The sequence below is a fragment of the Oryzias latipes genome, chromosome 3, assembly GCF_053564925.1.
Source record: "Oryzias latipes strain Hd-rR chromosome 3, Olatipes_Hd-rR_3.1".
NCBI classification, from domain to species: Eukaryota; Metazoa; Chordata; class Actinopteri; order Beloniformes; family Adrianichthyidae; genus Oryzias; species Oryzias latipes.
Window position 1 is genome coordinate 38,851,162 of NC_136239.1, and position 13,645 is coordinate 38,864,806.

The following is a 13,645-nucleotide window of genomic DNA, read 5'->3' on the forward strand; positions in this document are numbered from 1 at the left end:
TCAGCTATGGCACTGCTGCCTTAATGACACCACGCCACCTCCAAATGTACCCCGACACCTGCCCGATGTCAAAAAAATCGTGAGATGATAGTTTCATTTGAACTTTTTCTTAGAACCTCAGCGGCCACCGGCCAATTTTGTTGCCTCAGAGTGGCATTTTGGCATATGTGACTGTAGTCTTACATCTAGCTCCAACATGACGTCTATTTCGCGAAAGAACTAAACTGAGCCGGAAGTAAACCATTTTGTGATGCAGGTCCTGCTTTCAATGATTCCCATTTAAAGGCAGCGTTGTCTTTGGGCTGCATGTCCGCAGCTCTTCAGCGTTAGGGAACCTAGTGATGCAACAATTCGCTTGAGTTTAGAGATACAACAACAGGCCGCATGAATGGAGCCTCTGATTCTCATTCCTAAAACTGCTACCCAGAGTTTCATGTTCTTTTTTTATTTATTTTTGGAGAAAAATACCAAAAACGTCTTTGTTACAGGAAATGTAAATTCTAAGTATGTCTTCATGGAGAAATGTATTTCTACTGTAACATGGAGGAAAAATAGCCAGAGACAGCTCTAGCATTGCTTTATTTTGGGTCATGAAGTGAACATACTCAAGAGTTAAATGACCACATAAATCTCAGTCATGCTTTCTGCAAGGCAGGAAACTACGTTTTTCAGTGTTTAAGCTGTTGAGCAAAAAGGAATAAAAGAAGAAACCTTCAATAAATGTGATCACCAAGCTGAAAGAAATCAACATGATGAGGCTTGAACTGCTACTCTGCCACCAACCGCAGGCAGCCAGTCAATGCGGCCTCACCCACCACAATGTGATTATTAGTCCTGCTGTGGCCTGGAGCGCTCAGCAGCGATCTGCTGGGCGTCATGCTACATGCAAAGCACCAGTTTGCTGACAAATCATGTACTTTCCTCTCTGCAGTGCCTCCTTCGCCCCGGCTAATGACTCTTACCCACAAAGTCAAATAACCCTCAAACATCTCATAAAAACTAATTTGTTCTCTCGGGAAATCAAGCCAACTTTAGTTGAGGAGGGGCACCGGCACCAAGTATCCCTCCAGTACCCGCTCCCTCTCTCTGTCTTTGCTTCTTATTGTCAGTGCCACTCACCCCCTCTTTGTTAGAGTTTCTTCCCGCTCTGTGACCCCCCCACCTGCCCCTCACTGAATAAGAATGTGCAGCTGCGAAAAGGGGAACTTCCACAATACGGTTACTGTCGACTCCGGACGGTTTTATGGATGAAGGCATGATCTCAACCGGCAAATTCAATCGTTAAGCTTTTAGAGTCATCACGGAAGGATCAGCCCCTTCTTCAGATTTCCATTTCTTTGACAGAGAGCCATTTGTTAGGGGGTTGCCCTCCCCCCCCTTGACAGAGCTCCATCAGCAAACCCCACTGTCGGATGTAATGTAAGAAGTCCGCCTGAATCAACGATTAAAGGGAATTTGGTTCCACCTAATGTCATGTCATGAATCAGGTGCAAATTGTGTTACGTTTGCACAAAGGAAAGTGAGATCAATGAGTTTTCAGTTACTCCAACCGATTCACATCCATAATGCACATCACTGTGGACGACGGCAGATGTGCTTATCAGGCACATTACGCCCCGAGGTCTGATGGGAGGACCTGGAAGTCGTGGCGTGCCTTCACCTGTTTGAAACCATGTCTCAGTGTTTTTGCTCTCTAGCGGAGCGATTAGCCTCAGAGGAATTCCAGCAGCTGTCTGTGCCGTTTGCTGACTTTTCAGAAAAATTCTTGTGTCTTTATTTTCTTTTTGAGCGTTCAAAAACGTCCCTGATGACAGAACAGCAGCGGTTATAAGTTATACTTGCTAATTATACAGAGAAACAGAATCATGCATTAACTCCAAACCATCACAAAGGAATAAAAAAAAAAATGCCATTTGACTAAACAAGAAAAACAGCTTTCTTTGATTCTAAAGGAATTTGCAGAATAGGATAAACATTTATTTCACAGAAATGAGCCGTTTTTTCTGGCAGCCTGACCGTACACGTGTTTTTATTTAGGTGCTTATTAAACTGGACCCTGAAACAGTTGCAGCTTTCTTTTACGTGCATTCTGGATTTCAGCTGATGGAGGCGAAATGATGGATCAAAAACACTTTTTCTGACTTAGACACGACTTTTCAAGGTCTTTTGGTTGAATTTTGAATATGTGTGACAACTATATACTGTATATTAGAGAGATGTATGTCAGACATCCGGCTCCAACCAAATGAAGTCAATTCTTTTTTCCAGAACACGAATGCTGCTCCTTTGGACCCATACGTCATCAGTAAGCACTGATTGGTCTGAGTCAACATTTCCATGGTGACCACTCTGGCCAGTAAGGAGTAAGCTTGTTGTAAGGCCACACCCCTTCCACTTGCAAGCGGGCTACAAAAACTGTTAAACCCTTCGCACGTAAATGTGGGAGTTACAGGGCTCCACTTACTTTTAATTGAGGCATCTGATTTGTCAGTTTATAACTTAAATCACTTGCACTACAAAAAATGAGGATTGTTTTAGTTTTATGAGAAATAGTGAACCTTGGAGCTTAGCTTCAATCATTAGAATGATTCGGATGTTTAACTAGAATAATCTTCAACGCATTTTGTGCTTCAAGTTTTTCTGTTGTTATCTGAGCTGAAATCAGTTTATAAAAACGTCTGAAAAAAGATAATCCTCTAGGGTCAGTAAAAAATATTCAAATAAATAAATAATTACGTCCAACTTTATGGGTAAATTCAGTTCCATGTCAACTCAAGTTGTCCTCTGCTGCCCTCTAGCGTTGAGCACTGGAGTACCACACCCAAAGAGATTTATGGTTTGGTTTTAGTTTAGATCCAATTTTATTTGTATTTTTGAGAGTATGACTTTAAAGTTAAATTCTCTTAAAATAAAATAAATATAAATACCTTGAATAAAGCTGTCTAATCTTTGGTTAAAAGTCAGAACTCCGGTTAGTCACCAGAACCTTCTAGTGTTTCCACACAGCCATTAAAGAATAAAAAACTGTTTATCAGAGTTGACTTTTATAGTTATATGACACAGACCAGGTAAAATAGCAAAAAAAAATGTTTTTTAGAAGTCAAAGTTTTGGTTTTTTACATCATACAACAAAAGATACACACAGACAAATGGGTTAGTCAGCACAAATGTTCTGGTTTGTTTTGGGAAATGTTTGCTAGAAAAAAACGTTTTTCCCCCCAATAACCAAACAAGAATAAAACAACCCAAAAATGACGGTGTTATCACTGAGTTTATGTACTGTAAATGTTGTTCCACACAGAAAAAAACCTCTTTATCTAATCTACACTTTAGTCCTGATAAGGACATAAAAACATTTGATTTGATCACAAAATGACTGTCAAAGACCAAAGAGAAATGTAAAACTGATGTCCATGTTTCACCACAGATCCTTGTTTCTTTTTTGCATCTTTTTCTTTCATATTCACCTTATTATTGCTCACCGTTCCAAAGATGGAGCTTTGTTGTGGAGATCATCCCTGGTCTGCAGCTGTTGAAGATGTTCACAGCTGAAAGTTTAGGCAGAGAACTGTAGAAATGTGACAAGTTCACATTAAATGAGAAAGTTTATTGTAAGAGAACTTTTAATACCACCTTAAATGTGTACACACCACGTTTAGCTTAGCAGACGTCTCCATTCATACATACAGTTTACATGTCAAATTTGCTGTGTCGTCATTGTTGAGCAGTTTTGGAGCCTCAATTATATTTAGAACTTTCTGGCTGATTCTAATGGGATTAGTTTCCCATCATGACAGAAGTTCTATTGCATTGAACAGAAAAAAAAGACACATCCATAAAGTGTATAAAGGCGCTTTTATGCTTTCAGGGTCTGCTTTTGGGTTAATTATACAAACATTTGAAGATTTTGTTTTACAAATTCTACAGTAAATCTAAAAAGTTCCAACTGCTCACAAACACAGCAAAGATGTCAAATGTTCCACACTGACAGAAGCTGGCCGTTCGTCCTCTGCAGTCTGACGGAAGGAAGCGGAGTGGATCCAAGAGAATTCAGATCAGTTCTGCTTTGCTTCATGAGCTTTGGTCCAAGCGGTTCTGGACAGTCGTCCCATCAGGTACCAACTGAGATTTCTGAACGGGTTTCTGATGAACGTATCTTTTAATACATGACGAATGTATTAGGAAGAGGTAGAAGAAGGGGCCTTCTGGTCATGTAGTTTGACCACAGGGTCCTCTGGATCTGTTTATTTAAACACATGAGATGTACTCAAGTAAAATGTTTGGTAAAGCGAACTGGGGTTATTTCTTGCATTGTGTTTGCATGTGTTTGTGTTTGCATAGGTCTAAAGCACCCCTTCTTAAAGGCAACCGGTGGAGACTAAATACTGGTTCATCCTCTTTCTCTAAAACACTCCAGGAATCAGTCGGTAAGGAACTGCGTCTGTGTAGCGCTTCCAGTCCTTCCCGTACTTGCTGCTGCAGCGGTGCTCGTCACGCACACAGCGGTGGACCAGCAGGATGGTCATGTACACGATGTAGAAGTAAGGAAGTATGTGGCCTAATCCGCAGGCGGCGCAGTAGGCTAGAGAGCCCATGAGGTCCCCGGTGTAGTTGAAGTGGCGGGCCACGCCCCAGAAGCCTGACGTCAGCAGTTTGCTTCGGTGCAAGCCGCCATCGGCGGAGCGGTACGAGCATTCGATGAAAGACGGCTTGCGGCCCCAAATTGTGCAGGAGCCATCGTGGCGACGGAAGAGATCCTTCTGGTGGTTGGTGGAGCGGAATATGTAATATCCCAGGAGGCCGAGCAGCAGGACTGCGAGGGCGGAGGCGTCGGAGAGCTGGACGGGGTGGTAAACCAGGTACAGGCCCTGCAGGGTCCAAGAAGATAAGCTTCAATCTACCGCCATACACGGATACTGATATCATTCCAGCTGTGAGTCAAAGGTCTCACGGGTGCAATGTTCTGTTTGAACCTTAAATAGAGTTTAAAAGCTATTCATTTAGCGCTTTCTGATAAACGATTATGTGTTTGGCTCTTATGGAGCATCTGAGATGCGTCCACGTACCTGCAGCGTGTACAGGTATGGCAGCCACACGCAGTCCCCCCATCCCAGATACCATCCGAAGTGGTCGTGGCAGATGTCGATGGTCTTCAGGTACCACGCCTCATTCCAGAAGAAATCCAGCACGTAAATCCCCTGCAGGGTAACAACAGCAGAACCAGTTAGAGCTCGTCATGGGTTTGCATGATTTTCTCCAAACATTGGTGGTGTTAGGACCCTGCGTTCACTTTCTCAAACTGTTGGTGAATCAAAGGTGGGGTTAGGTAGGGGCTGTCGGTACCGGTGCTACACATTTACCAGAGAACGTCTTGAAAATGAAATGTCAACTACCATTTCATTTTAATTTTAATTAAGTGACAGAATAAGCTGTGTTGAAGAAGGAAATGAAAAAGCATTTTGGTGGATTGCTTTTTCATTATATTTTTGAGTCAAAAAGCGCTTTTTCATTTATTTATTTATTTATTTTTTTTTTTCTTCTTAACTTGTCCTGTCCAACAGCTAGGCAGTCAGATGAGAGCTGAGGGCCTCTTGGGTTGGACATATTTTACTTTAACAAGAGGGGTTATTAATCTTCAGACAAACCAAAGGTATGTCTGAATAAACCCCTTTTGTAATTGAGGCCAAACTTTATTAATTTCAAACATGTCTGAAAATCTTTGGTGTTGGACCGGACGGAAAAGGAAAGAGGGGAAGAAGAGAGAGGGATGTTGGAGAGAGGGGGGGTAGGGGGTGATAATAGGAGGGGAAGGGGGATAAGACCATGAAGCAGCATAAAGCAACAAGTTTACTGGTTGTTAATCATTATGGTAAGGTTCAAATGTAAAAAAAAAACAAAAAAAATAAAAGGGCGGAGCCTGTCCACACACACACTCAAATGTTATAAACACACCTGTTAGTTGCAAAAATGTCCACCTGTCGACATGTACACAAAACAGATAGTGTTCACACGCATACTTATGCCTTAAAACCAACTAGTGTGAAATATTTCAGTCATTCAGTCTGTTGAGCTGACACCTGTGCTCAGGTGAGTGTTTATGTTCTTCTAAAATGGATGGTGGAACGTGAAAAGAAGGAGGGAGAGTGCCCAGCCATCCCCACCCCAAGACCCCCACCGCACCAGCAGCGGCAGCCGGATTCCCCCCAACACCACACGGGAACCGGCAGGGAACAACCGCCGCCCGGGCGACCAAGCCCGCCACCCAGGCCAGGGCCAGCAGGGCCGCCGCAAGGCCCCTAGAGCCAGAGAGCAGGGAGGCACGGAGGGAAAGAGGGCGCCGCCCCAGCCCAACCAGGAGAGCAGCCCCCCCGCCGCGCCGGGAGAACCCAACGCAGGGCCCCACCGGAGAAGGACGCCCACAGCCCCAGACGAGCACCCCACCACCACCCAGGAGTTCCGGGCATCCCCTCGCCCCAACCCCAGGTACGGGCCAGGACCCCCCAAGGGAGACCCACTCCGCACTCCAGGTAGCCATCCGCCCGGCCAACGGTTGGTCCAGGGAGGAGGATCATCATATGAATTTGTGTTTCCAGGTGTCATCAAACAGTAAATTCACCACGAAGCTGCAGATAAATTTGTAAATATGTGGGAATCAGTCTTTATTTTGTTCTGGACACCACTGGAAACACAAATTCATATGATGGTTTCTCAGATCGCAGCAGCATTTCCGCCTTCAGCAATCATCGGGAGCTTCGCGCTCCGCTGTGCGAAGGCAGCTGGCGGTCCGAAGAACAAAAGCTTGTCCGCGGTGCGTCAGGAGGAGGACCGCAGAAGGCGGACATGCAGCTACTTAGTCCTGAGAAGCTGTGGAAACTCATCAGAAGTTCACAACCATCACAAAACCCTCTTCTCTGCCGCTAACACAGTCTGCTCCTGGTGCGTGTGTGTGTGTCAGTCAGCAGCCGGACACACAGAGAAAGCAGTGACGTCATCGCCCCGCCTCCCCTCTGCTAATGCTTTTTCGAAATGAATATTGTCTCAAGGTGCGCAGGGTGGATGTTAAAATGCAAATGCAATCCCCTCTTTGCATTTTCGTTTTAATTATGACACAGAATAAGCGGTTTTAGGTATAAAATGAAAAAGCATTTTGAAATATTGCTTTTTGTCTTTAATTTTGAGTCAAAAAATACAGCTACATTTTGAAAATTAAAAAGCATTTCTGTTAATCCATTTTAATTGTCAAATTAGACATTTCTAAATGACTTATGCTACACATTTACCAGGGACCTTTTTGAAAATGAAATGTCAAATACTATTTTATTTATCATTTTAATTAAGTGACAGAAAAAGCTGTGTTGAAGTATAAAATGATAAAGCATTTTGAAGTATTGCTTTTTCTTTTTAATTTTGAGTCAAAAAATGCAGCTTCATTTTGAAAATTAAAAAGCATTTCTATTAATCCATTTTAATTGTCAAATTAGACATTTCTAAATGAATTATGCTACACATTTACCAGAGAACATCTTGAAAAATAAATAAAATCAAATACCATTTTCATTTTAATTTTAATTAAGTGACAGAATAAGCTGTGTTGAGGAAGGAAATGAAAAAGCATTTTGGTGGATTGCTTTTTCATTATATTTTTGAGTCAAAAAATGCTTTTTCATTTTGAAAATGAAAAAGCATTTCTGGTTTTGACTTTGCTTTTTATTTATGCTACATAATCGCTTCCATACCCGTGAGCCTCACCACTGTTACATTGCTATAAGAATGATCAGTAGTGACACTCTTTTTTAAAAAAAAGAAAAAAAGGTTGAAGTAAGTGCTGAGCTTTCCAGGAAAATGGACAGTTTTATTCATTCACGGAGTTTAAAGCAAAACCTGCGTGTTTGGTATGTCATCAACAGGTGCTCAACGAATACAACGTTCAGCATAGGCCTGCACAATATACCGCAAATTTATCATTATCGCAAGATCAAGCTGTGCAATATGCATATCGCAAAACACAGCAAAAATTGCTGTGCTAAAACAATCTTATGGCAGCTTAAATTATTTAACGAATCAAATAAATCCCTTTATGCATTTGACCAATCGGATAGACTCTTTAGCGTTGTTGACCAATCAGATGGAGCCCTTTTATGTTAGAAGTTCCATCCTATGTCAACGAGGGTCATTTGGAGTACAATTCTTAAACTGTTGCAATAAAATGGGAATGATGATTTTGGTTGTTTCACTATTTGTTTATATACCGCAAATTTTATCGTTATCGCAATATTAATCCCTCATATCGCATATCGCAAGTTTTCTTCATATTGTGCAGCCCTAGTTCAGCACCACCATAAGACTCGCCATAAAGAAAAGTTTCACCATTTGAAGTTAAGAAAAAAGAAGATTTACCAAATATTAGCTGGACTGACGAAAAACCGTCTGCATTTACTGCAGCCGTGACGTCAGTGATGGAGCAGTGACAGCTGCCTTATTGCAGACAAGTTGGTGCAAACATCCAAACCATTTTGGGATTGTGAGCTTATTGAATAATGCTGCAGAAGTCTTTTTCCCAGAAAAGCAGTCGACCTTTGCCAACATCAGTCTGTCAAAATCTGTCAAATGTTTGCAAGTTTAATTTAGTTTAATTTTTCATTGATTTCCACATTAACATTTTAGACTGGGTGTCTAATTCTTGTCCGTAGCCCCTCTTGAGTTTATTATCAGGATTGCTTCAGTGTCAGATGTAAAATGTTCAGTTTGTATAAAAATGAATAAACCAATTTTTTTAAAGTGAAATGCATTTTAATTGAGATCCACTGGCCTCTGTGAATGTATGTGTTTTGTCGGTTGAGGTATTTTTCTCAACTAAGAAAAAAACAAAACAAAGCTGTTATGTTGCTTTTATGTCACTGGTCCGGCACACTTGGGATCAGATGGATTAAATGTGGCCCCCAAACCAAAATGAGTTTGACACCCCTGACCTAGAGTAATAATCCAGTAAACCCAATATAATATGTTCATTTTTCAGATATGACAAACGCTTTCTTTATTAAGAAGCATTCCTTTGTGTGTTTTGTCCAACCCCCTCTCCCGCCCCTCTACCTGCTTCTCCTTCTCTCAGAGTGAGACTACCTGTCCAGTGGAGTCTATGACTCCCTTAAACAGGATCTGCCCTGAATCCGAAGCAGGGACAGTAGATTACGTCACGTGTCCCGTCCCAACAGAGGACGTACCTGCAGGATGTTGACCAGAATCATGGAGTTGGTGACGGTTCCATACAACTCTTGCTGCTTGGACATGTAGGACAGATTGATTAGAGTCCAGGCCACAATACCGGGTCGCCCGTTGAAGAAAAGCTTGAAGTCGAACCACTTGCCGATGCGCGGGTTAAACTCGATGCCCATCATGTAGTTGTAGAAGACATTTCCTGTGAACTTGCTGTAAATCAACGCGCATTGGTTTAGGGTGTTAGAGGGTGTTAGAGGTGTCCCGATGGGCGGGTCGGTGCAGGGCTCACCAGTCCTCGGGGTTGGTGGGGAAGATGTAGGCCTTGACGAAGGCAAACGTGGACACGGCGTAGCCGAGCAAATTGGCGCACCACATCAGCGGGATCCAGTTATCGAAGATGATGGTGGGAGAAAACCAGTGGAAGTACCGGGCGTTGGCGAACCACAGGGCATGCGTGATCAGCCAGCACTGCAGCCCGTTGATCTCATACTTGTTAATGAGACCTAGTGGACAGAAGGAGAAACAACAACACCTTTTTCTATGGATAATCTGGGAAAAATAACCTTGAATTGTCGTAGCAATAACATAATAACAAAACGGCATTAACAGATGTTACCTGCAGGAGTTCGTGCTCCATCCTGCACCCCCCCAACATACCCTGGAATAAACTTGTGGGTGACATCAGGGACACACAGGTAGAGGAAGACCTGGACGAGCAAACAGACGGTGAAAACCCCTAAAATATGCAACCTGCAACAGCGCCCATCCGTCCCTCACGCCTCACCTGGAAGCCCACCCAAACGGCGTATATCTTAGCCGCCGACCAGGAGAAGGAGGGGGCCCGGGCCCAGATGGAGAGAAGCGTCACGTCCCCGTAATAAAGCTGCAGCAAAGGCTCGCTGACGGAGCACTGGAACTGGTCACAGGCCATCACGAAGTAAAAGACGATGAAGGGAGCAAAGATGAGGAGAGCCACCACGCTGATGAGAGAGAACCAGTCCACCTCCCTGGAGGAGTCACACGTGGGGGGTACAGTGAGAGGAGTAACACGGTACTGAAAACACGTGACTACCTCCACGAGAATTACACGGTAAATAACTAAAACATCACATAGAAATCATGTAAAGGATTCATTTAAATAACATCTCTCTGTAAAATGTTAAAGGTTCAAGAAAATACCACATTATTTAAGACCAAATTTCCAATGAAATTCTGTCGCTCTGCAGAAACTATGTCCCAGAAAACGACACAGATTTTTGGGATTTTGGCTAAAATCGGCAGAATCATAATTGAAAGAAAAACACTGGGAACGCTTATGCAGCTCTCAATGTGAACCAGGCCAGCACAATATACTGCATATTTATCATTATCGCCATATCAAACTGTATAACAAGCATATCGCAAAAGACGACGAAGAACTGTGATAAAAGCAAAAACAATCTTATTGCAGCTTGAAGTACTTAACAAATCAAATAAATGTCTTTATGCATTTGGGTAATCAGATGGACGCCAACACGATTTATGATGTTTTCCTCCCATGTAGACGAGGGTCATTTAGAGCAGTGGTCCCCAACCACCGGGCCGCGGACCGGTACCGGGCAGCGGGACACCGGGACGCACAGAAAGAAAAAATAATTTCGATTTTATTGGGTTTTTTTTCTCGAAAAAAAAGGTTTTCTTTTGAAAAGTGACCGGATTCTCTCTGTTACATCCGTCACACTTACCATAGCAACCAGAGTGTGTCGCATTGGGTTGGGTAGAAAAGATGTTGCTCATGTGATGTTTTGTTGTTGGTGTGACGTTACGAGGACACCGCTAATAAAGTTGCACATGATTACACGGTGGATTTAGGTTCATTATTATTATTGTTATTATTATTACTAAAGAGAAAATACCACCCCCGGTCCACGGTAAACATGTCTTGCGTTGTACCGGTCTGCGGTGACAAAAAGGTTGGAGACCACTGATTTAGAGGATAATTTAAGGTATTTAAATTAAACTGTTGCAGTGAAATGGACAACCAAGGTTTTTTTTGGTTTTGCTATTTGTTCATATTTCGCAAGTTATATCGTCATCACAATATTGTTCACTAATATCGCCAATTGTGAAATTTCCTCATATCGTGCAGCCCTAGTGTGAACCATCAGAAATGACAAAATGTTTGTGAGCTCCTGGATGAAGACTATATGATGAACTTCCATCTACTCTCTAAACCCGCTTTATCCCTTTTTGGGGTCACGGAGCTGCTAGAGCCTAACCCATCCACTGTCCGGGTTAGCCAGTCCATTGCAGAGACAAAAACTACTCACTTTCACATTCCCACTAAAGGAAATGTAAGTAATTATTGTTTTTTTTTCTTCTTCATGTATTTGGACTATGGTAGAAAAACAGCGACAACCTGCAGACTTCACACAGAAAAAAAGTCACAGGGATTTGAACCAGGGCCTTCTGGCTGACCGCTACACCAGCATCTTGAATGGAAACCTGTTTACATCATTGTGGCACTGAACGTGCTTTAGTCTTCAGTGTCCATAAAGGATGCATTTAAATAAACGCCATTAATATGATTGGACGATATTAAGTCACAAAAATGCACATTGTTTTGAAAGGTCGCCATCAGTGCTGACCATGCTCTGCCCCACTGTGCTGACTGCTGCGCGTGCTCAGAGGCTTTCCCATTGGACGTCTGCTGCGCGCGCCTCCTAGTGGTCTCCATGGTAACCGCAGATAGCAAACCTGAGAAGAAAGAAACCAGAATAATCTTATCAGACAGATGATATGAACTGTGGAGCAGTTTTGGTGAACTTTATTCAGTGGTTCTGTCTGGATTTGCAGAAAAGTACAATTGTGTACTCTGAAGTACATAGTTTTAATGTTTTACATCATAATGTATTCGAGAATTATTATGAAAATTAAGCATCAATAATTTGATGAACATCTTAGGATAATTGCTGGTATTTAGGTGTATGTTTTCAGGGGGGAAAAGGGCAAAATAGGGCTGACCTCAGCCAATGTAAACCAGTCAACGTTGGTGTTACAGCAGCTTCCTGACCTCACAGTAAAACTCCTTTATTAGCTAAAAATGCTGTTTTATTTGGCAAAAATTAGCCTTTTTTAAGGTCAATGTTGCGTGAACATTTAGAATATGTAACAGGAGGGAAGGACACCGTTATTATGTAACCCCGACGAACATCGAGGGTTTCTTTGAAACAAATCTGTTCGATCTTATCATCTTTCAAGACGGAAATGCGTTTTTTCTTCCTTTTTTTGCCCCAAGTTAACAATTTGAGCGTTAAAATAACAGCAAAGTTACATTAAAAACAGGATTTTTAACGACATCATACGTAGTGCGCAGACTCAGACTTGCATGGTCGTGAAAAACGGACTCACCGCGCTGCAGCTGTGAGTTTAGCCGGAGCTGGAGGCTCTTCAACCGCTGTGGAACGGCAGAAAAAGGGCCTCTTATTTTGTAACCGCTAAGGGAGATAGGCCCCGCCCATAAGACCATTAGTTGGATAATTTCAACCAATGGATTTCATTCACAGGCGGGCCAGTGCTGGATTCTCAGCCTCTGATTGGTTTGTCCCACAAGCGCCTGACAAACTCGCAAGCGCTTGATGCGAGCAAGATTGGATGACAAAACAACGCGCGTGCGTCTACTTGGAGGCTGTTAAAAACATGTAACACCTTTCATTATTACACCTGAGCGATATTTTAGAGTAACTGGTTATACTGGACTGCTTGAAGGAGAAATACTGACCCGTTTTCTTGATCATTTGTATTTTTTTTTATTTTTTTTTTGTATAAAATCCGCAAATGAATAACTGCCATGTAGAGGTGGGGTAGACATTGCAATGCAACCGGTATGTATGGAAGCATTTTTGTAGCATAATTAAAAATAAAGTTCAATACGTGAAATGCTTTTTCATTTTCAAAATGAAGCCGCACTTTTTGACTCAAAATTAAAATTAAAAAGCAATCCTCCAAATACTTTTTCATTTTCTTCTTCCACACTGTTCATTCTGCCACATAATCAAAATGAACTTTTGGCTTGTTTTAAACCTTCATCCAATCCGTTTTATAAATCATTCATTCATTCATTCATTTTCTATCGTTTATTCCCTTTCAAGTCTATGCCGGCTACTTGTGGTTGGAGGCTGGGAACATCCTGGACAGGTCACCAGTCTGTCATAGGGCCACAATCACAATCATGGAAAATTTAGAGTAACCAATTGATCTATGAAGCATGTCTTTGGACAGTGGGAGGAAGCCAGAGTTCCCAGAGAAAACTCACACATGCACATGGAGAACATGCATGTGGGGAACATGCAAACTCCACACAGAAAGGTCCCCCATTGGTGTTCTGGTTCAAGTCCCCCAGCCGGGACTTAAATCAGGGGCCTTCTTGTTGTGAGGCAAGAGCACTAAG

General features: G+C 42.4%; 1 protein-coding gene across 1 annotated transcript; it reads right to left on the reverse strand.

The window, feature by feature from the left end:
- Window positions 1–3,586: 3,586 nt before the first annotated feature.
- On the reverse strand, window positions 3,587–12,784 carry dhcr7 (7-dehydrocholesterol reductase). Its single transcript, XM_004067484.3, has 8 exons — window positions 12,607–12,784; window positions 11,844–11,952; window positions 10,001–10,223; window positions 9,833–9,923; window positions 9,506–9,719; window positions 9,222–9,426; window positions 5,067–5,198; window positions 3,587–4,868 (listed from the first exon to the last, which is right to left on the reverse strand). The coding sequence occupies exons 1-8, from the start codon at window positions 12,722–12,724 to the stop codon at window positions 4,404–4,406; spliced, it is 1,557 nt and encodes a 518-aa protein (XP_004067532.1). The 5' UTR covers window positions 12,725–12,784; the 3' UTR covers window positions 3,587–4,403.
- Window positions 12,785–13,645: the final 861 nt, after the last annotated feature.

What these genes read in the sequence shown, in the direction of transcription:
- dhcr7 (XM_004067484.3), bottom strand. Translation starts at nt 12,724, where the DNA reads ATGGTCTTATGGGCGGGGCCTATCTCCCTTAGCGGTTACAAAATAAGA. An exon ending in TGGAGCACGAACTCCTGCAG is followed by an intron (nt 9,720 to 9,832) that starts GTAACATCTGTT and finishes TCTGTCCACTAG; the next exon opens with GTCTCATTAACAAGTATGAG. An exon ending in TTCTGGTCAACATCCTGCAG is followed by an intron (nt 5,199 to 9,221) that starts GTACGTCCTCTG and finishes GTTACCCTGCAG; the next exon opens with GGGATTTACGTGCTGGATTT.